Source organism: Pantherophis guttatus, chromosome 1 (genome assembly GCF_059756535.1).
Source record: "Pantherophis guttatus breed Tessera chromosome 1, ASM5975653v1, whole genome shotgun sequence".
In the NCBI taxonomy this organism is placed as follows: Eukaryota; Metazoa; Chordata; class Lepidosauria; order Squamata; family Colubridae; genus Pantherophis; species Pantherophis guttatus.
Window position 1 is genome coordinate 217,681,133 of NC_142063.1, and position 13,673 is coordinate 217,694,805.

General features: G+C 34.9%; 1 protein-coding gene across 3 annotated transcripts in view; it reads right to left on the reverse strand.

The window, feature by feature from the left end:
* Positions 1-13,673, reverse strand: part of SNTG2 (syntrophin gamma 2) — a 256,219-nt gene that overhangs the window by 76,852 nt on the left and 165,694 nt on the right. For all 3 annotated transcript variants that reach the window (XM_087882430.1, XM_087882429.1, XM_034432001.3), the window contains exon 9: positions 7,538-7,665. In XM_087882430.1, the coding sequence (XP_087738556.1) occupies positions 7,538-7,665 (128 nt within the window). The remainder of the gene's footprint in view (positions 1-7,537; positions 7,666-13,673) is intronic.

A 13,673-nucleotide genomic window follows, 5' to 3' on the forward strand; every position in this document is an offset into this window, starting at 1 on the left:
TTCACACTTATTTTATCAATTCCTTTGTTTGGTATCCAAAGCATCCATTTATGTTCATACACTTTAGTAATCAGATAAATATTTCTCTTCTGCCTGTTTCATAATGAAAGGCAATAATTCTTAGAACAAGACAACATAGTCAATCTGTAAGAAGTTGCTTTAATTAATGCTTCATGCCTGCCCTCCCTCGCCCCAATAAATTGTATCTGGTTCTATTTCAATACATTCCAAAATATTATAAACAGCAGGAATGAAACTGATATGAATTAAATGAATATGAATTAAATGAATGAAATATTTTCCTTCTGTAAGAACTTTAAATATATCTGGTAAAAATGTCAATTCAGCAAAAAGATCAATACATTAAAAAAAAAGGCAATTTAGCTCTTACCTGCAATGGATAGAATATTTAGACCACAGAAAAATAAAGGTGACCAAATAGTTTGATTAAATCTCACTGAACAGTGAAACTGCTTTTAAGGATCGGATTCGGATACATGAGTTACATAGATAAGTATGTTTCTAACAGGAGAAAGAACAATCAGTTGGTGGGCATACTAATTACTGTTATTAGGCTAAAACATCAAAGCTTAAAATCTTAAAATCAAAACATCAAATCTTACAAAACAAAACCAGAGACAATATTCACCAAATGTGCTGAAGATGTCAGCTTAAGATATATTTATTTGGAATTTTTTTTGACTGTTTATCGCAATAAAAACAATGATTTAAATTTTTAATAATGGCTTCCTTAGCATGTAAGAACAAGGAGGAAAAGGAGTAAATCTCCTAATGCCACTTATTTAATGTGTTCTTCATACACTGCATTTATCTTAGCTTTCTAGCCAGCTTGATAGGTCAATGTATTCAGCATGAAGATCCAACATCTGTCTCTTGGTCTTTCCTCAGCCATAAAATTACTAACCATATCTAGATTCATTTCAAAATTACCAGATTGCCCAGATATTTTACTGCAGATTAATTCTGAACCCCATTTCCCAAAGGACCCTGGTATTAAAGTGCTTCACTGAAAAGTAAGTCTCCTGCTTTTCATAACTAAAATGGTCAATTACCTGCCAAAAGCTTATTTCCCCATGCTATTTGCTAGTATGAATGCTATTTACATTAATTAATATAATTATAAATAATGCCACATATATTTATGCACTATCCAAATACATTTATGCATCTGCTTCCCACTGTGTGCAAGGCTCTACTGGTAAAATATGAATTTTCCTTCTCTCTGTGGTTTATTCCCCCCAATACAAAATCTATACTAAATGATTTTTCAGACTTCTTTCCCATTGTAGTACAATCTTTTCCCCCCACTTGATTATGGATCTTTATGGAAAAAGAAATTGCAGAATTTCCAAAGCAGCTTTTACAGGAATCAGGATTTGCAAAAATGCCATAAATAAATTGTAGATAAAACCATTTTGATGGGGAAAATGCCACCTTTTTCCAAAGAAGAGAGGCTATATATGACATAACTTGGTATCCATTACTTGACATGTATGTACCCCAGTGAAAATTTAAATGATCAACTCATAGTTAATATCTTTTTAAGCAGTTGTCAGCTTTAAAGTTTGATACTTTTTATTCTGCTTATCAACTCATGCATCTATTGTAATTCAAGCTTGGACTAATTTTAGCCATTTATTTTCTTTTTCATTGACACTGAGCAAACACGGTACTTTCCAGGGGTGGGTTGCACCACTTCTGTGCATGGACAGAAGCTTCTGTGCATATTGTCAGTGATGATGTAGGGGCGGGTGGGTGGAGCCTCCCACCGCCATTACTACCAGTTCGCAAGAACCAGACCGAACCGGGATCAACCCACCACTGGTACCTTCTCATTGCATGTATGATATGCAAATATTCAATTATGAGGTTAAAGGTTCATTCTCCGAGCTTGTAGATTGGTTTCCAAATGTTTTGTTACCAGGCGAGGTAACAAGTTCAGCAGAATTTAGGAGATGTCAGTGTCAATGTTCTTATGTTTATAAGGACTTTTTGTGGTCAGTAGGTCAGGTGTGAGTGTGTTAAGTGAAGGTCTTCTGATGGGTCAAGTGAATGGAAGGTTACATCAAGTGAGGATCATTGGGAGGTGAAGTACTGGTTGGAAGGGGCTTCTGTGGGTTAGTTGAGGATCGGTGCTATTCCTGGTCGGCTGTGCAGTTCATTTGGATTCTGAGGGGTTTTTAGGTTGATGATTTTTGTGTGGCTCCAATCAAACTGGTGCTGTTTGGTGTCGGTGTGGGTAGAGAGTTAAAGATTTGGGATTGTGGTGTTTGTGGATCCTGGTTTTTAATTGACATGTTTGTCCCATGTAGAATTGGTTGAAATTGTTACAGTTACAATATTACATTATTATTATGTTCTGCCAGGTTTTTTGAAAATTATTTTACATAGAAAAAGATAATGATTTTCTTGGACTGAACTCAACTCCTGTTGGCTCCATGGAAATGCCATTTAGTTCTCTTGGCAAACAGATATAAGAGGTTCATCACCGTCTTCCTTCAGATTGATTTTTTACAACTTTCCAGTCTAGGCTTCTCTCCTGGGATTTCCCTTACAAGTAATAAGCTTTGTCCTTTCTTACCTTTTTATTTGGCACACACAACAATGCAATAGTTGTCCTATTAAATGTTCCTAATCAGAGGCATCCACCTGACCCACTTTTATCATTTGTCCCCTACTTCCTCCACTCTGCTTTTTCCAGTAGAAGACACCCCTAGTAGAAGAAATTGGACAGCCATTTGTCTAAAATGGTATAGGGACTTCTGCTTGAGCATGGGATTGGAGTGGAAGATCTTGAAGATTTATTCCAACTCTTCCACTCCACTCCACTCCACTCCACTCCATTCCATTCCATTCCATTCCATTCCATTCCATTCCAGGTACTTTCTATCTCAAACTTTATTCTTGCTTACAGTTGAAGTGGAGATGATTTGCAAGCCAGAAAGGATTTCAGCTGTCAAGAGTGTCACCACTAATTATTCATATGCTTCTAATAAAAGATGTAGAATGATATTGCTGACTGGGGAGAAAGAGGTTATGACAGTCAACAAATTTAATTTAATTTAGGCTCAAAGCTCTTAGAATGACTGAGAAAGAAGAATTAGAAGGAACCCAGGACTGCTCAATTCTCAAGACTTCAGCTGTGGGGATCTGCTTATTTATTGAGTATAAGAGTTAAAATAGTATTTTACAGCCCAGTCTTTCACAGTAAGGGAGATGAGGGCAATCATTACTCCAGCACATTAGGTCGAAGCAAATACAAATAAAGAGTAAAAGATAAATACCAGATGGATTGTGGGACTAGTCATGTATCTATTTAAATTAAATCCATTTATATGGTGTATATTTTAGGCTGATACCCTTAAGATTTGGCACTTTTGTGAAGTTACAAGAGTGTTGTTTAATGTTTGAACAATCTGAAGGATCTAATCTATGATGAGTGAATGAAAACTCTTCTAAAACTGGATGACTCTGTAGATTATACATTTTCAAGGATCAATCAATTTTTTTATCTCTCTTTGACAGGTTCTTATGAACTTATTTACATGTTTGTAGCTTTACTTTCCATTTGGAAAGATCTGAAAATATATCAGCAATAGATGAATAAATTAGATGCAAGATGCACTTCTTCCTACTCTTCCCAGTACTCTGGGTTCCAGCTCTCATTATTCTGAGGATAAAACAATCTCTATACAAGCATAAAATTAGTATTTCATGTAAGGATTTGTCATAGTACAGTTTATTTTAATAGATTTCTACAAGATATCTTATTTAGCTTAAATATTTACCTTCTGTGACCCTGAATATTGTGCTTTAAAAAAACTTATTTCCCCATAAATACTACTGGTACACCTATTTGGTTGAGTATATTTGGTTTAGAATATTTTAAAACCTGAGTGACGTTTCGAACTTGACACCGAGTTGTAAAATGTATCTTCTGTATGAGATACTAAACCTTTTTCACTAATGCAGTTTAGTTAATGAAAAATATCATGAATAAGAAGGGAAGCAAAGATTTAGACCATTCTAAATCAAATTGTAATAATTAAGAAGTCATTAGGTCAACTGCATGTGAATATTATTTGTTAATGAAAACTGGTTTTGGTAGTTTTTTGCCCTGAAATGAAATCTGGTAGGACTTTTAAAACAGATGTGTACTAGGTCAGTTAGATTTCAAATTTAATTATATAAATATTTATATTAATCAAACAATTTAAATATAGTGTAATATAAAAAGAAAGAGAATTTATAGATAATCTATAAATGCAAATAACAGTGTTTTGGGAACATATTGATTAGATGCTTTGATGAAATTAATTAATATAATTTAATATTAAATGGCTGTAGCAAACCAAGTGATTATATACCCTATGCCATTATGCTATGAATTAAATCAAAGGAAGCAGAGGTGTAAATATTTATCTTGAAGCTATCTCCTGTTTGGGAGGCTAGGAAGCTGCCTTTAGAAAGTGAACTAAAACTAACTTATTTTTGCACAGTTGGCTGTAAGTAAATAAACAAATGTTACTATGGTCACAATGGAAGAAACTAACTGTAGCTCAGGTTACAGAACTGTAGCCTTCCTGGTTATTTGCTTGCAGATGTTTCATTACTCACTGATGTTACCTCGTTGGACAATGAAACATCTGGAAACAAACAACCAAGCTCAGGGAGCACAAAGAACTCTATGTTATGGTCATTTTAGCAAAATGTGTATGTGTAGTTAGTCTTCATTTAGTAATCACAATTGGGACAGGCTTTGTTTAACTCTGTCATTAAGCAAAGCAGTCACTAAGTAAAGCCCTAACTGTGCTTAGGAACTTACTTCAGGCTTCCTTTGCTTTACACAGACCTGGGAAGGTTGTAAATGCAAGGATTGGCCATTTTTTAAAAAAAGATTAATTTAATTAGGGTTTATTATAACATAAAATACAATAACATTTTAAAAAAGGAATGAATGGAAAATAGGGTGAGGGAGAAAAGAAACTGGTCATATACTTTTTATCACTGTCATAACTGAAAGATCAGTGAACAAATCAGTCAATAAATGAGGACTACACGTACTTCCCATGAAGCAAATATAATCAGAATGGGATAAAGTTTGGGAATACAGCAACCCATTTTACAGAAATGACATCAGATGAGGGTCAGATAATAGGCAGAGGAAGCATAGGATTTATGAATAAAAACAGTATTTAAAATGTTATAAACCTTAATCATTTTGATTTCTGATCTGTTTGGATCAATGTCATTCTATGCAAATGCTAAGCTACTTATGGAGGGAGAGCCATATTCTGCATTATATGCTGCATTTATTGATTTCAAGTCTGCATTGTCTCTAGAACAAAGCCGTTGGGCAAATTTAAAAAAAATGCTAAAATAACAAATGGCTACTTCTGCTAATGTACAGACTCCATGAGAACTCTAGAATAGAAGTGGTGTGCAAGGCCACTGCCCTAAAGAAATTCCAACTGAAAAAGGGATAAGATGAGGATGTATCTTGGCTCCCCTGATGTTCTTTTTGCAAATCAACTCTGTTGTTACCAAAATAAGTAATTCAGAACATCATCCACAAAGTTAATCAATATGCACATTGCAACCTTACTGTCTACAGATAATGATGCAATACTCCTATTGCAAATGCCAATTGAATTAATATGAACGTTGAGAACCTTAGATATTTACTGTTTTGAGGAAGCACTTGAGAACAATTATACTCAAAATAAATCCTAATTTTTGCAAAGCAATCTAGAATATATACCTACATGTTAAATGGTCAAGCAATACAGCAAGCTGAAATCTTTAAATTCTTGGGTATAGTTTTTGAAAGGTTTGGGATGACCATTTATCTTTTGTTCTGTTTTTGTATCCAGGGTTGTTTCATTTCTTTGTTTTGAAATCTGTATACCACACAGAGTTGTTGAGAGGTTGGATGGCTTTAGAAATGTGAATTACAAATATATACAGTACATATTTTGTATTATACTTTTATACACTCTTGTGATGTTTCTCTCATCACTTCCTTTTTTATATCCCGAGAATTGACAACTATTGTAGCCTTCCTTCATAAGAACATTATTTTAATTCACCACACTCATTTTGATTGTCCTTTTATACAATTTTCCCATTTTACAATATTGTATTCTTTTTTTAGTTACTATTTCTAGTCTGGCAATAGTATGACTCATGTTAGCTTCAGGTTTCCATTTCAAATTAAATCTAAAGTCCCATAATAAAGTTTGATTTATTCCATTTCCAACCATTAAAGACACATTTATTTCAGAATGTTACTTTAATAGAATGGTTGTGTGACTCAACGCGTAGCAAAAATATCCAGGGCAAATTGGGATGTGTATGTGTACATAATTGAAAGACCCAGCTCTCTCTCTCTCTCTTCCCAGATTCTAATGCTGGGAAAGGTGGAAGGAAAGAGAAGATGACTACCAACTCCATGGATGGATATAGTTACAGTGCTGATGGTCTATTAGAAGATCAGAAAGAGCAGCTTAGGGAGAGATCAAAGAAAATCTTCACATATGGTTACAAAAAGCTGACACCAACTTGATGCCCATTAATAAATGTGCATGTGTGCATGAAAGAACAAAAGAAAAAAAAAGATGGATTACTGATAGGGCCCAGCTGCACATATTATTTTCCTTCAGATGGCTGAGGAATCTGGGGCTTCAGATGCTACACCAAAGCCCTGCTGGAAAACCAGAGGAAGATTCCATTATTCCTGACTCTAATGTCGAAGATTTGAACCAGGAAATAAAGGAAAGACCAAAGGGCAGAACTAGTAGAGGGCCAGAGTATGACAAAGTGTGGAAGACTTTTGATGAGAGCTAAAGTTGATCTTCTCTTCCTTCCTATTTAAAATCTACATGCTAAAATGCACAATCTGGAAGTCCTCTTGGACTTACAGTTCCTGCTGGAAGAGCAGGTGGCAGTTGTGACTTTCAGGTTATATGCCAGTAGCAGTCATTCCTGAACTGAGAGGCCTTGTTCAATATCATTCATGCCCTTGTGATCTATCTGAATTTCTACAATTAACAGGATGCATCTCCAACGAGACTACATAGAAGTGAAACTTCAAGCTGGGAAATTTCTAATTTATGCTAACCAATTTCTATCAGTTTTCATTCCTTTTTCCAAGATAATCATTTGTTTTTAAAAATATTTCAGTTGCATTGATAGATTAAAATCTTTGTAACAGAAATCTTTATAACACTTCAGTAGATCACTACATTAAACAAACAAAAATCTCCATAGTTTATATTGAAGCAACTTATTTCTTTGACCTTTTCCATTTATGATGCCTAAACAAACTAGCCATTTTTTCATATAATGAATAAAGCTCAATTATTTGTTTATATGTTTAATAGATATTATTGATGCTCATTACACAGCTTTTGAGAAAGCCTACACCTTGTTAAAAAATTTACAAAGAGCCACTATCTCCAAAAAAACAATACATGCAGGTTAGGTAATCCAACCCTTTCACTTTCATATTACAAACCTTAATTTATTTGTTCCAGCTTTGTATCTCGAAATTCGAGCCATTGATAGAGGAACTGATAAGGTATCCAGCCAACGCTTCTCATATTTTGGTTCATTAGCTGTGGGTGAAGAAGGTGATGATGGTGCCTGACCAGAATAAATAAAAAATAACAGTAAATACATTATGTAAAAAACATAAATATTTGTATGTGGATATGTTATTTTTCTGGGTGAATTAGAACACAAGGAATAACAGTGTTTAGAAATTTTAGATTGCACAGAAGAAATAACAATGTCTTTGACCTTGAAATATTGGTGGGTCATTTCTCTCTATTTGATGCACAATAGTGCCGTTATTATTTTGTTAAATATATAAACCTCACACCTAATTGGAAAGTTGTTTATTGACAACATTTTCTTCTCAATATCTTATTTGTTTCATTAGCATGACAATGATTGCAAAATTTTAACTTGTTTTTTTCAATATTTGCAAAAATAGAACAACAATGTGCATAATATATCTTGATGTAGTTGATCTTGGAAAAGTTAATCAGATTTCAGTTTGGATAGTGGCTGGTTGGAGACCTGGAAATCCCAGAGCTGTAGTCTAGATTGGGAAGTTGAAAAAAGAAGAGAACAATGGCAAACTATGCTCATGTTTTTGCCAACAAAGTAATATAGATATATACAGGTAATCACCAGTAGTTGAATATACAGTTTTTCTGTATATATTCTAAATATATCTCCCTTTATTTGGATTTATTTTGGAGTGGATGGGAAGGTAGAGTAAGGAACATGATGCAGCATTAGAATTCCAATGCTAAGACTTGCTTTATTTCCTACATAACAAGTGAATATGCATACTTTGGAAAATTTGCAGAAATTAACCCTTTTCAATGAACGATTCCTGTTTTTTTAAGTGTTGTCTCTCATGACATGGTAATGAATATATTTCTCTCATAACTGAGACCAATTTGAAAAGCTGCACTCTGCTCTTCTTTTTCCTTGAAGCTATGAAGGATTGCAAGGACTTTTTTTTTTTTAAATAGCCATCTAAGAAAGAGTGGTTAATTTAAGGAGTTCTCAACAAGGAGGAATTCCTTAAGGAGGAATCAACAAGGTACGCAGTAAAAACAATAAATAATTTTGACTAGGGATTTTCAAAATCCTAAAGAGAAGAAACCAAAAGGCAGGCTTTGGCTCAGCTTCATAAATGTATGAAAAACACTACCTTAATAATCAATCATACCAATATTAAAATTACAGGATTGAATTGCAGTCTTTCATTATAGAACATGAAAAATGTAGGCATGTCAGATAAGATCTTTGATGCTTCAAACAAAACTGTGATAGATTATAATAGTGCACAATTATGACTCACTGGGTCTGGGAAATAACATCTTTAATAGGATACAGAGAAAAAAAAATATGTTAGCTGAACAAAATCCTGGTTTATCCACCATCAAGCCTCTTTTCTTCTGAAACAGATCAATACAGAAAGTTTCCAACTTTCTCCTTTTCTTTGTTCTATCAAGTCTCTTTTCACACTGTTTTGTGTTACCCAGCGTTGCACTCTTTATACTTTGAAGTACTTCTTTAGAACTAGGCCTTCAATACCATACAACAAATGTGTACTATCCTCTCCACTGTTGTAACAATTTTCTTCATGAGTCCTCTGCTTTCCAAAATGCTATCAGTATAATTTAGTAGGACCCTGTACAAAATTAATTGTATTAACCTAATCTTCTATTCTTTTATTCTTGGACTAAAACCATAAATTTTAAATATTATTTAATAATACGTATCCTCTTTGATTCCAATCTTGTTCATATTACATTACTACCTTTTCTTTATATAAATGGAAAGAGAAACTTTCTATGATGCATTTCAACTCTAAGCCAAAGGCCTATATGTACACTACGGATATAAACAGACATAAACTGTCTCAGATATATTAAGACATGTAGTGCCATCCTAAATAAACTCAATTTAGAATGAGGATAAGGCATTCAGGTAATTCTTGAGAAACAGCAAGCCATTTAATGACAGTTCAAAACAACGACTGACACCCCAAAACTACATACAAACCTGTTTCAAAGTTATGACAGATTCAGTGCTCTTGAGGTCGTTCACATTTATGACAGACCAGAGGTGGGTTTCAGCAGGTTCTGACCAGTTCTGAAGAACCGGTAGCGAAACTTTTGAATAGTTCGGAGAACTGGTAGTAAAAATTCCCACCCCCATTTATTCTCTGCATCCCAAGTCCCAGCTGATCTGGAGGAAATGAGGATTTTGCAGTAACCTTCCCCTGGAGTGGGGAGGGATTTTACAATATCCTTCCCCTGGAGTGGGGTGGGAATGGAGATTTTACAGTATCCTTCCCCTGCCATGCCCACCAAGCCACGCCCACAGAACTGGTAGTAAAAATTTTTGAAACCCACTACTGTGACAGACCATGGGGATGCTGCTGTGCCTGTCTTGTCCCCTTAACCTCCTGCAGCATTTAGGCCTTTTCCCCACTAATACCTTCAGGAACCCTAAAATAGCAGCTGCTTTCTGCACCTATCAGCTGACCCCAAGCAGGAGGCTGCGAAGCTCTCCTACACCTCTGTAGGCTTTGAGGCTTTGGGCCTTTGCATAAAAGGCAGCTTCATGACTAGCTTCCCAAAACCTTTCCTTTGCTTAATCTCCTCCCTCCTCCAGGCACATTTCTTCAATAAAAATGTAAACAAAAAATGCCAAGAAGGAAGATCAGGTGCTAAAGCTAAATTTGCCCCATGTCCTCCAACCAATATCTCTTTTAAAAACCTTATCTTGACTCCAGGCTGAAGAGAAGAGGAACCAAGCGAGCAAGGTGAGAAAAACCTTTCTGCAGTTTTTTCCCCATGAATTAAAGAAAAAAAATCCCTAAAGATTAGGCCAGAAAATGGAGGATTCTGAACCTTCTTAGATCTGCCTGACTGCCTGTAGAGGCCAGTTAGGATTTAAAGGCTAGACTGTAGACTCCCCTCTACAGACAGTCAAATGCACAGCAAAAGGCTGCCAAGTCCCCATGTCCTCCATTCTCTGGCCCAACTTGTAGACATGATTTATTTTTAAACTTCAGGGGGATGAGGAAAGATTTTCTCTCCTTGCTTGCTTGTTCCTTTAGTCTTCAGCCTGGAGTCAAGGTAAGGGTCTTAAAAGGGACAATTGGTTGAAGAGCAGAGGGAGAGTTTAGTTTTAGCACCTACCGGTAATTGGGGTTAGGGGGGAGGGAAGTTCTACAATGTTTTTTTAATTGCAGAAATGTGGCTTTGTGGGGAAGTGGGGGTAGGAGATTAAGCAAGGGAAAGTTTTGGAGAAGCTTGATCTTGAAGCTGCCTTTTATGCAAGGGGTGTCTTCTCAAAATCTAGAGAGGCAGGAGAGCTTTGCAGCCTCCCACTTGCCAGTTGATAACCACACAAATTTAGGCAAGACAATCAAGCTGTGCCAAGGCTGGTTTTCAACATCCAGAGGGTGGGAAGCATGGCGTATCTCACAGTGGGGGAGCCTGAGGCAGATGGGCTAGTGCTTGCCTTAGGCCTCCCAGAAACTCCCCACTTAATGACACTTAACAATTCACTAACGTGAACAGGGATGTCTGGTTTTTTTCTTGAAGCAGTTTCATTTAACATTATTTTGAGCTCCATTATGGACTTGTAACTGGAAGATTACTTTATAGTCTGCGATCAAACAGTAAAAGCTGCACTCTTCCATTGGTAATTACTAGTCCCTGGCAACATAACCTCACAATAACTAGAAGAATCATATACCATTTGCTCTTTTATTACAAACTAATTCACATATGAGAGGCAGCTGCTTCACTTAGCCTAACTATTGAGCCAATCTTGCACCTCATACTGTTCAATATACAATGCCACTTCCCTATATAAATGCCCTTCCCTCACTGAACAAATGAAATCATGCGAGTACCCTTTTTTACACACACACACACTCACTCACTCACACACACACACAAATGAGAGGGGGAGAGAGGGAGAGAGAAATAATTGTTTTCTAGCAGGGGAAATAATAATATTTTGGTTAGAAAATGGGAAAAGAGGACCCATATGCCCAAAATTGAAATATCAATCTGTTGCCTCCAGCATGGGATGGAATAAGTTTAAACCCTGGACATTGTATTGGTAGATGTATTAGGAAAGGATGATCAAAGCATCAAGTTTTGGTCTCACTGTTTTGGGAGTTTTAATTATTGTTGTGAGCCATTCAGAGTTGTGGTACATAGGACGGGTGGCCATACACATGTTTTAACTAAAGAACTAAAATAAGCAAATATAACAATATTTGAGATGCCTTTATTATAAAAATTAAATATTAAAAAATGGATGACTCAAAAAAAAATTCACTTGTCATCCCTTGAACTAAAAAAATTATATCAAGGTGATTATTAGAACAATCCGCCTATATAGCAACATATTTATACTGTAAATTTCTGAAAGTTAATTTTATCCAACTGTTAGTAAGCATTGCACTTTCTGTTCTTTCACCCCACAGAACTGAACAACTTGGTACGGAGGCCCATTTAAGATGCCTTAATATCAGAAATGTCATTATCATTTTTGGCTTCATATGGAAGGCTTACATGGGAAAAAACCCCTATCATTTTCATTGCCATTTAGAAGGTTGGACAAATATATTTTAATGTTATTGTTATTCTGAAATGTTTCATCTTCGGAATGATCTGTGGCAAGTTTTTCTTCCCACTCATTGTTGATTTAGTTTTTTTTTATTAAAAAAGTTTTATAAGAAATACAAACATTTTCTCCCCCCACCCTTTCCCCCTCCCCCCTTCCCCCCACCCCCTATTGTTGATTTAGTTTTAACTTAACTCTATTATGTAGAATATTTTCAGAAATCTGCAGTTTATTATATAAGAATGCTATCTTCCATTTATTTACAATTATAATAGTTTCAAATTTTTAAAAAGCTACAGAAAACCCTTGTAATCTGCCATACAATTCTGAATACAATAGTAAACGTGTGTATTAGGTATATATTAATATAGGTGACCAAGTAATCATAGGCATAAAAAATTCTGCTTCTTCAGAAATTTGCCTATACATTTGCATGCCTGAATGCCCTATGTTTAGTGGGGATGTCTGCAACAATGGGGAGTTTTGTTTGACTGAATACATTTGCACTATTTTCCACAATATGATTTATAGGGCACATGGAAATTGAATGTGCACATCTATCTCTAGGATTTTTAAGACATGTGAAGGATCATACTGCAGTAGAACAGTAATTAGCCAATAATATTTATATACTGACTTTCCATTAGCTGTACTGATAATACTTATTTGATAAGAAAATAGAAGAATCTGCCTTAATTGTCCCTCTCTTCCTGAAACACAGCTGATAATTTGGTTATGTGAAGGTCCACCTAAGCCAAAGCCTGCAGGTTTTGTTTGGTTTAATGCTCCATCTTTATTACTTATAAATTTAGCAATTAAACATTGGACTTTAACGTTATCTATAGTAAATAACTTTACTAGTTAGTAAATAACACAATTTTTAAAAACCTGATGGGCTCTAAATTTATATTAAAACATTAGCAAAAATTGAAAAAGAAATTAGAGGTTGTATGTTCTTTGTATGATTTTAAAATTCTTTGGTTCTACCATTTTTCCTATGAACTGTTTATCATTAAATAGTTCATAGGAAAAAATCATTTCATGCTTGAAAGGTGAAATATTTGCAGAGGCACATCATGTAAGTGAATAAACATTTCATTCAAACAGTACAACTACAGTACTGTAGATATAAACCATCTTCAATATTACTGACTGTTCTTTACTGCCTTTAAATAACAGCATTCTTACTGATTATGCAATAACTGTTTTCCAGTACTATAAAATAATTTTCATCATACTGACTGACTTTTGGAAATATATTTTACCAACTTTTGTAAGTAAATATCTAAATAATAGATATTAAATATTTGGGCTGATAGGTGGCTTTTTAGATTGTCTGTATTGTTTTGTGCGCTTAATTTGGTGGATCCTAACAAATAAAATGATGGAGAATTTAATATTAAGTTAATTTAGCTTGAGACCAAAAGCCTTACTATTTAAAAAAATATCCTGAGATATGTTTTTCCTTTATTTTCATA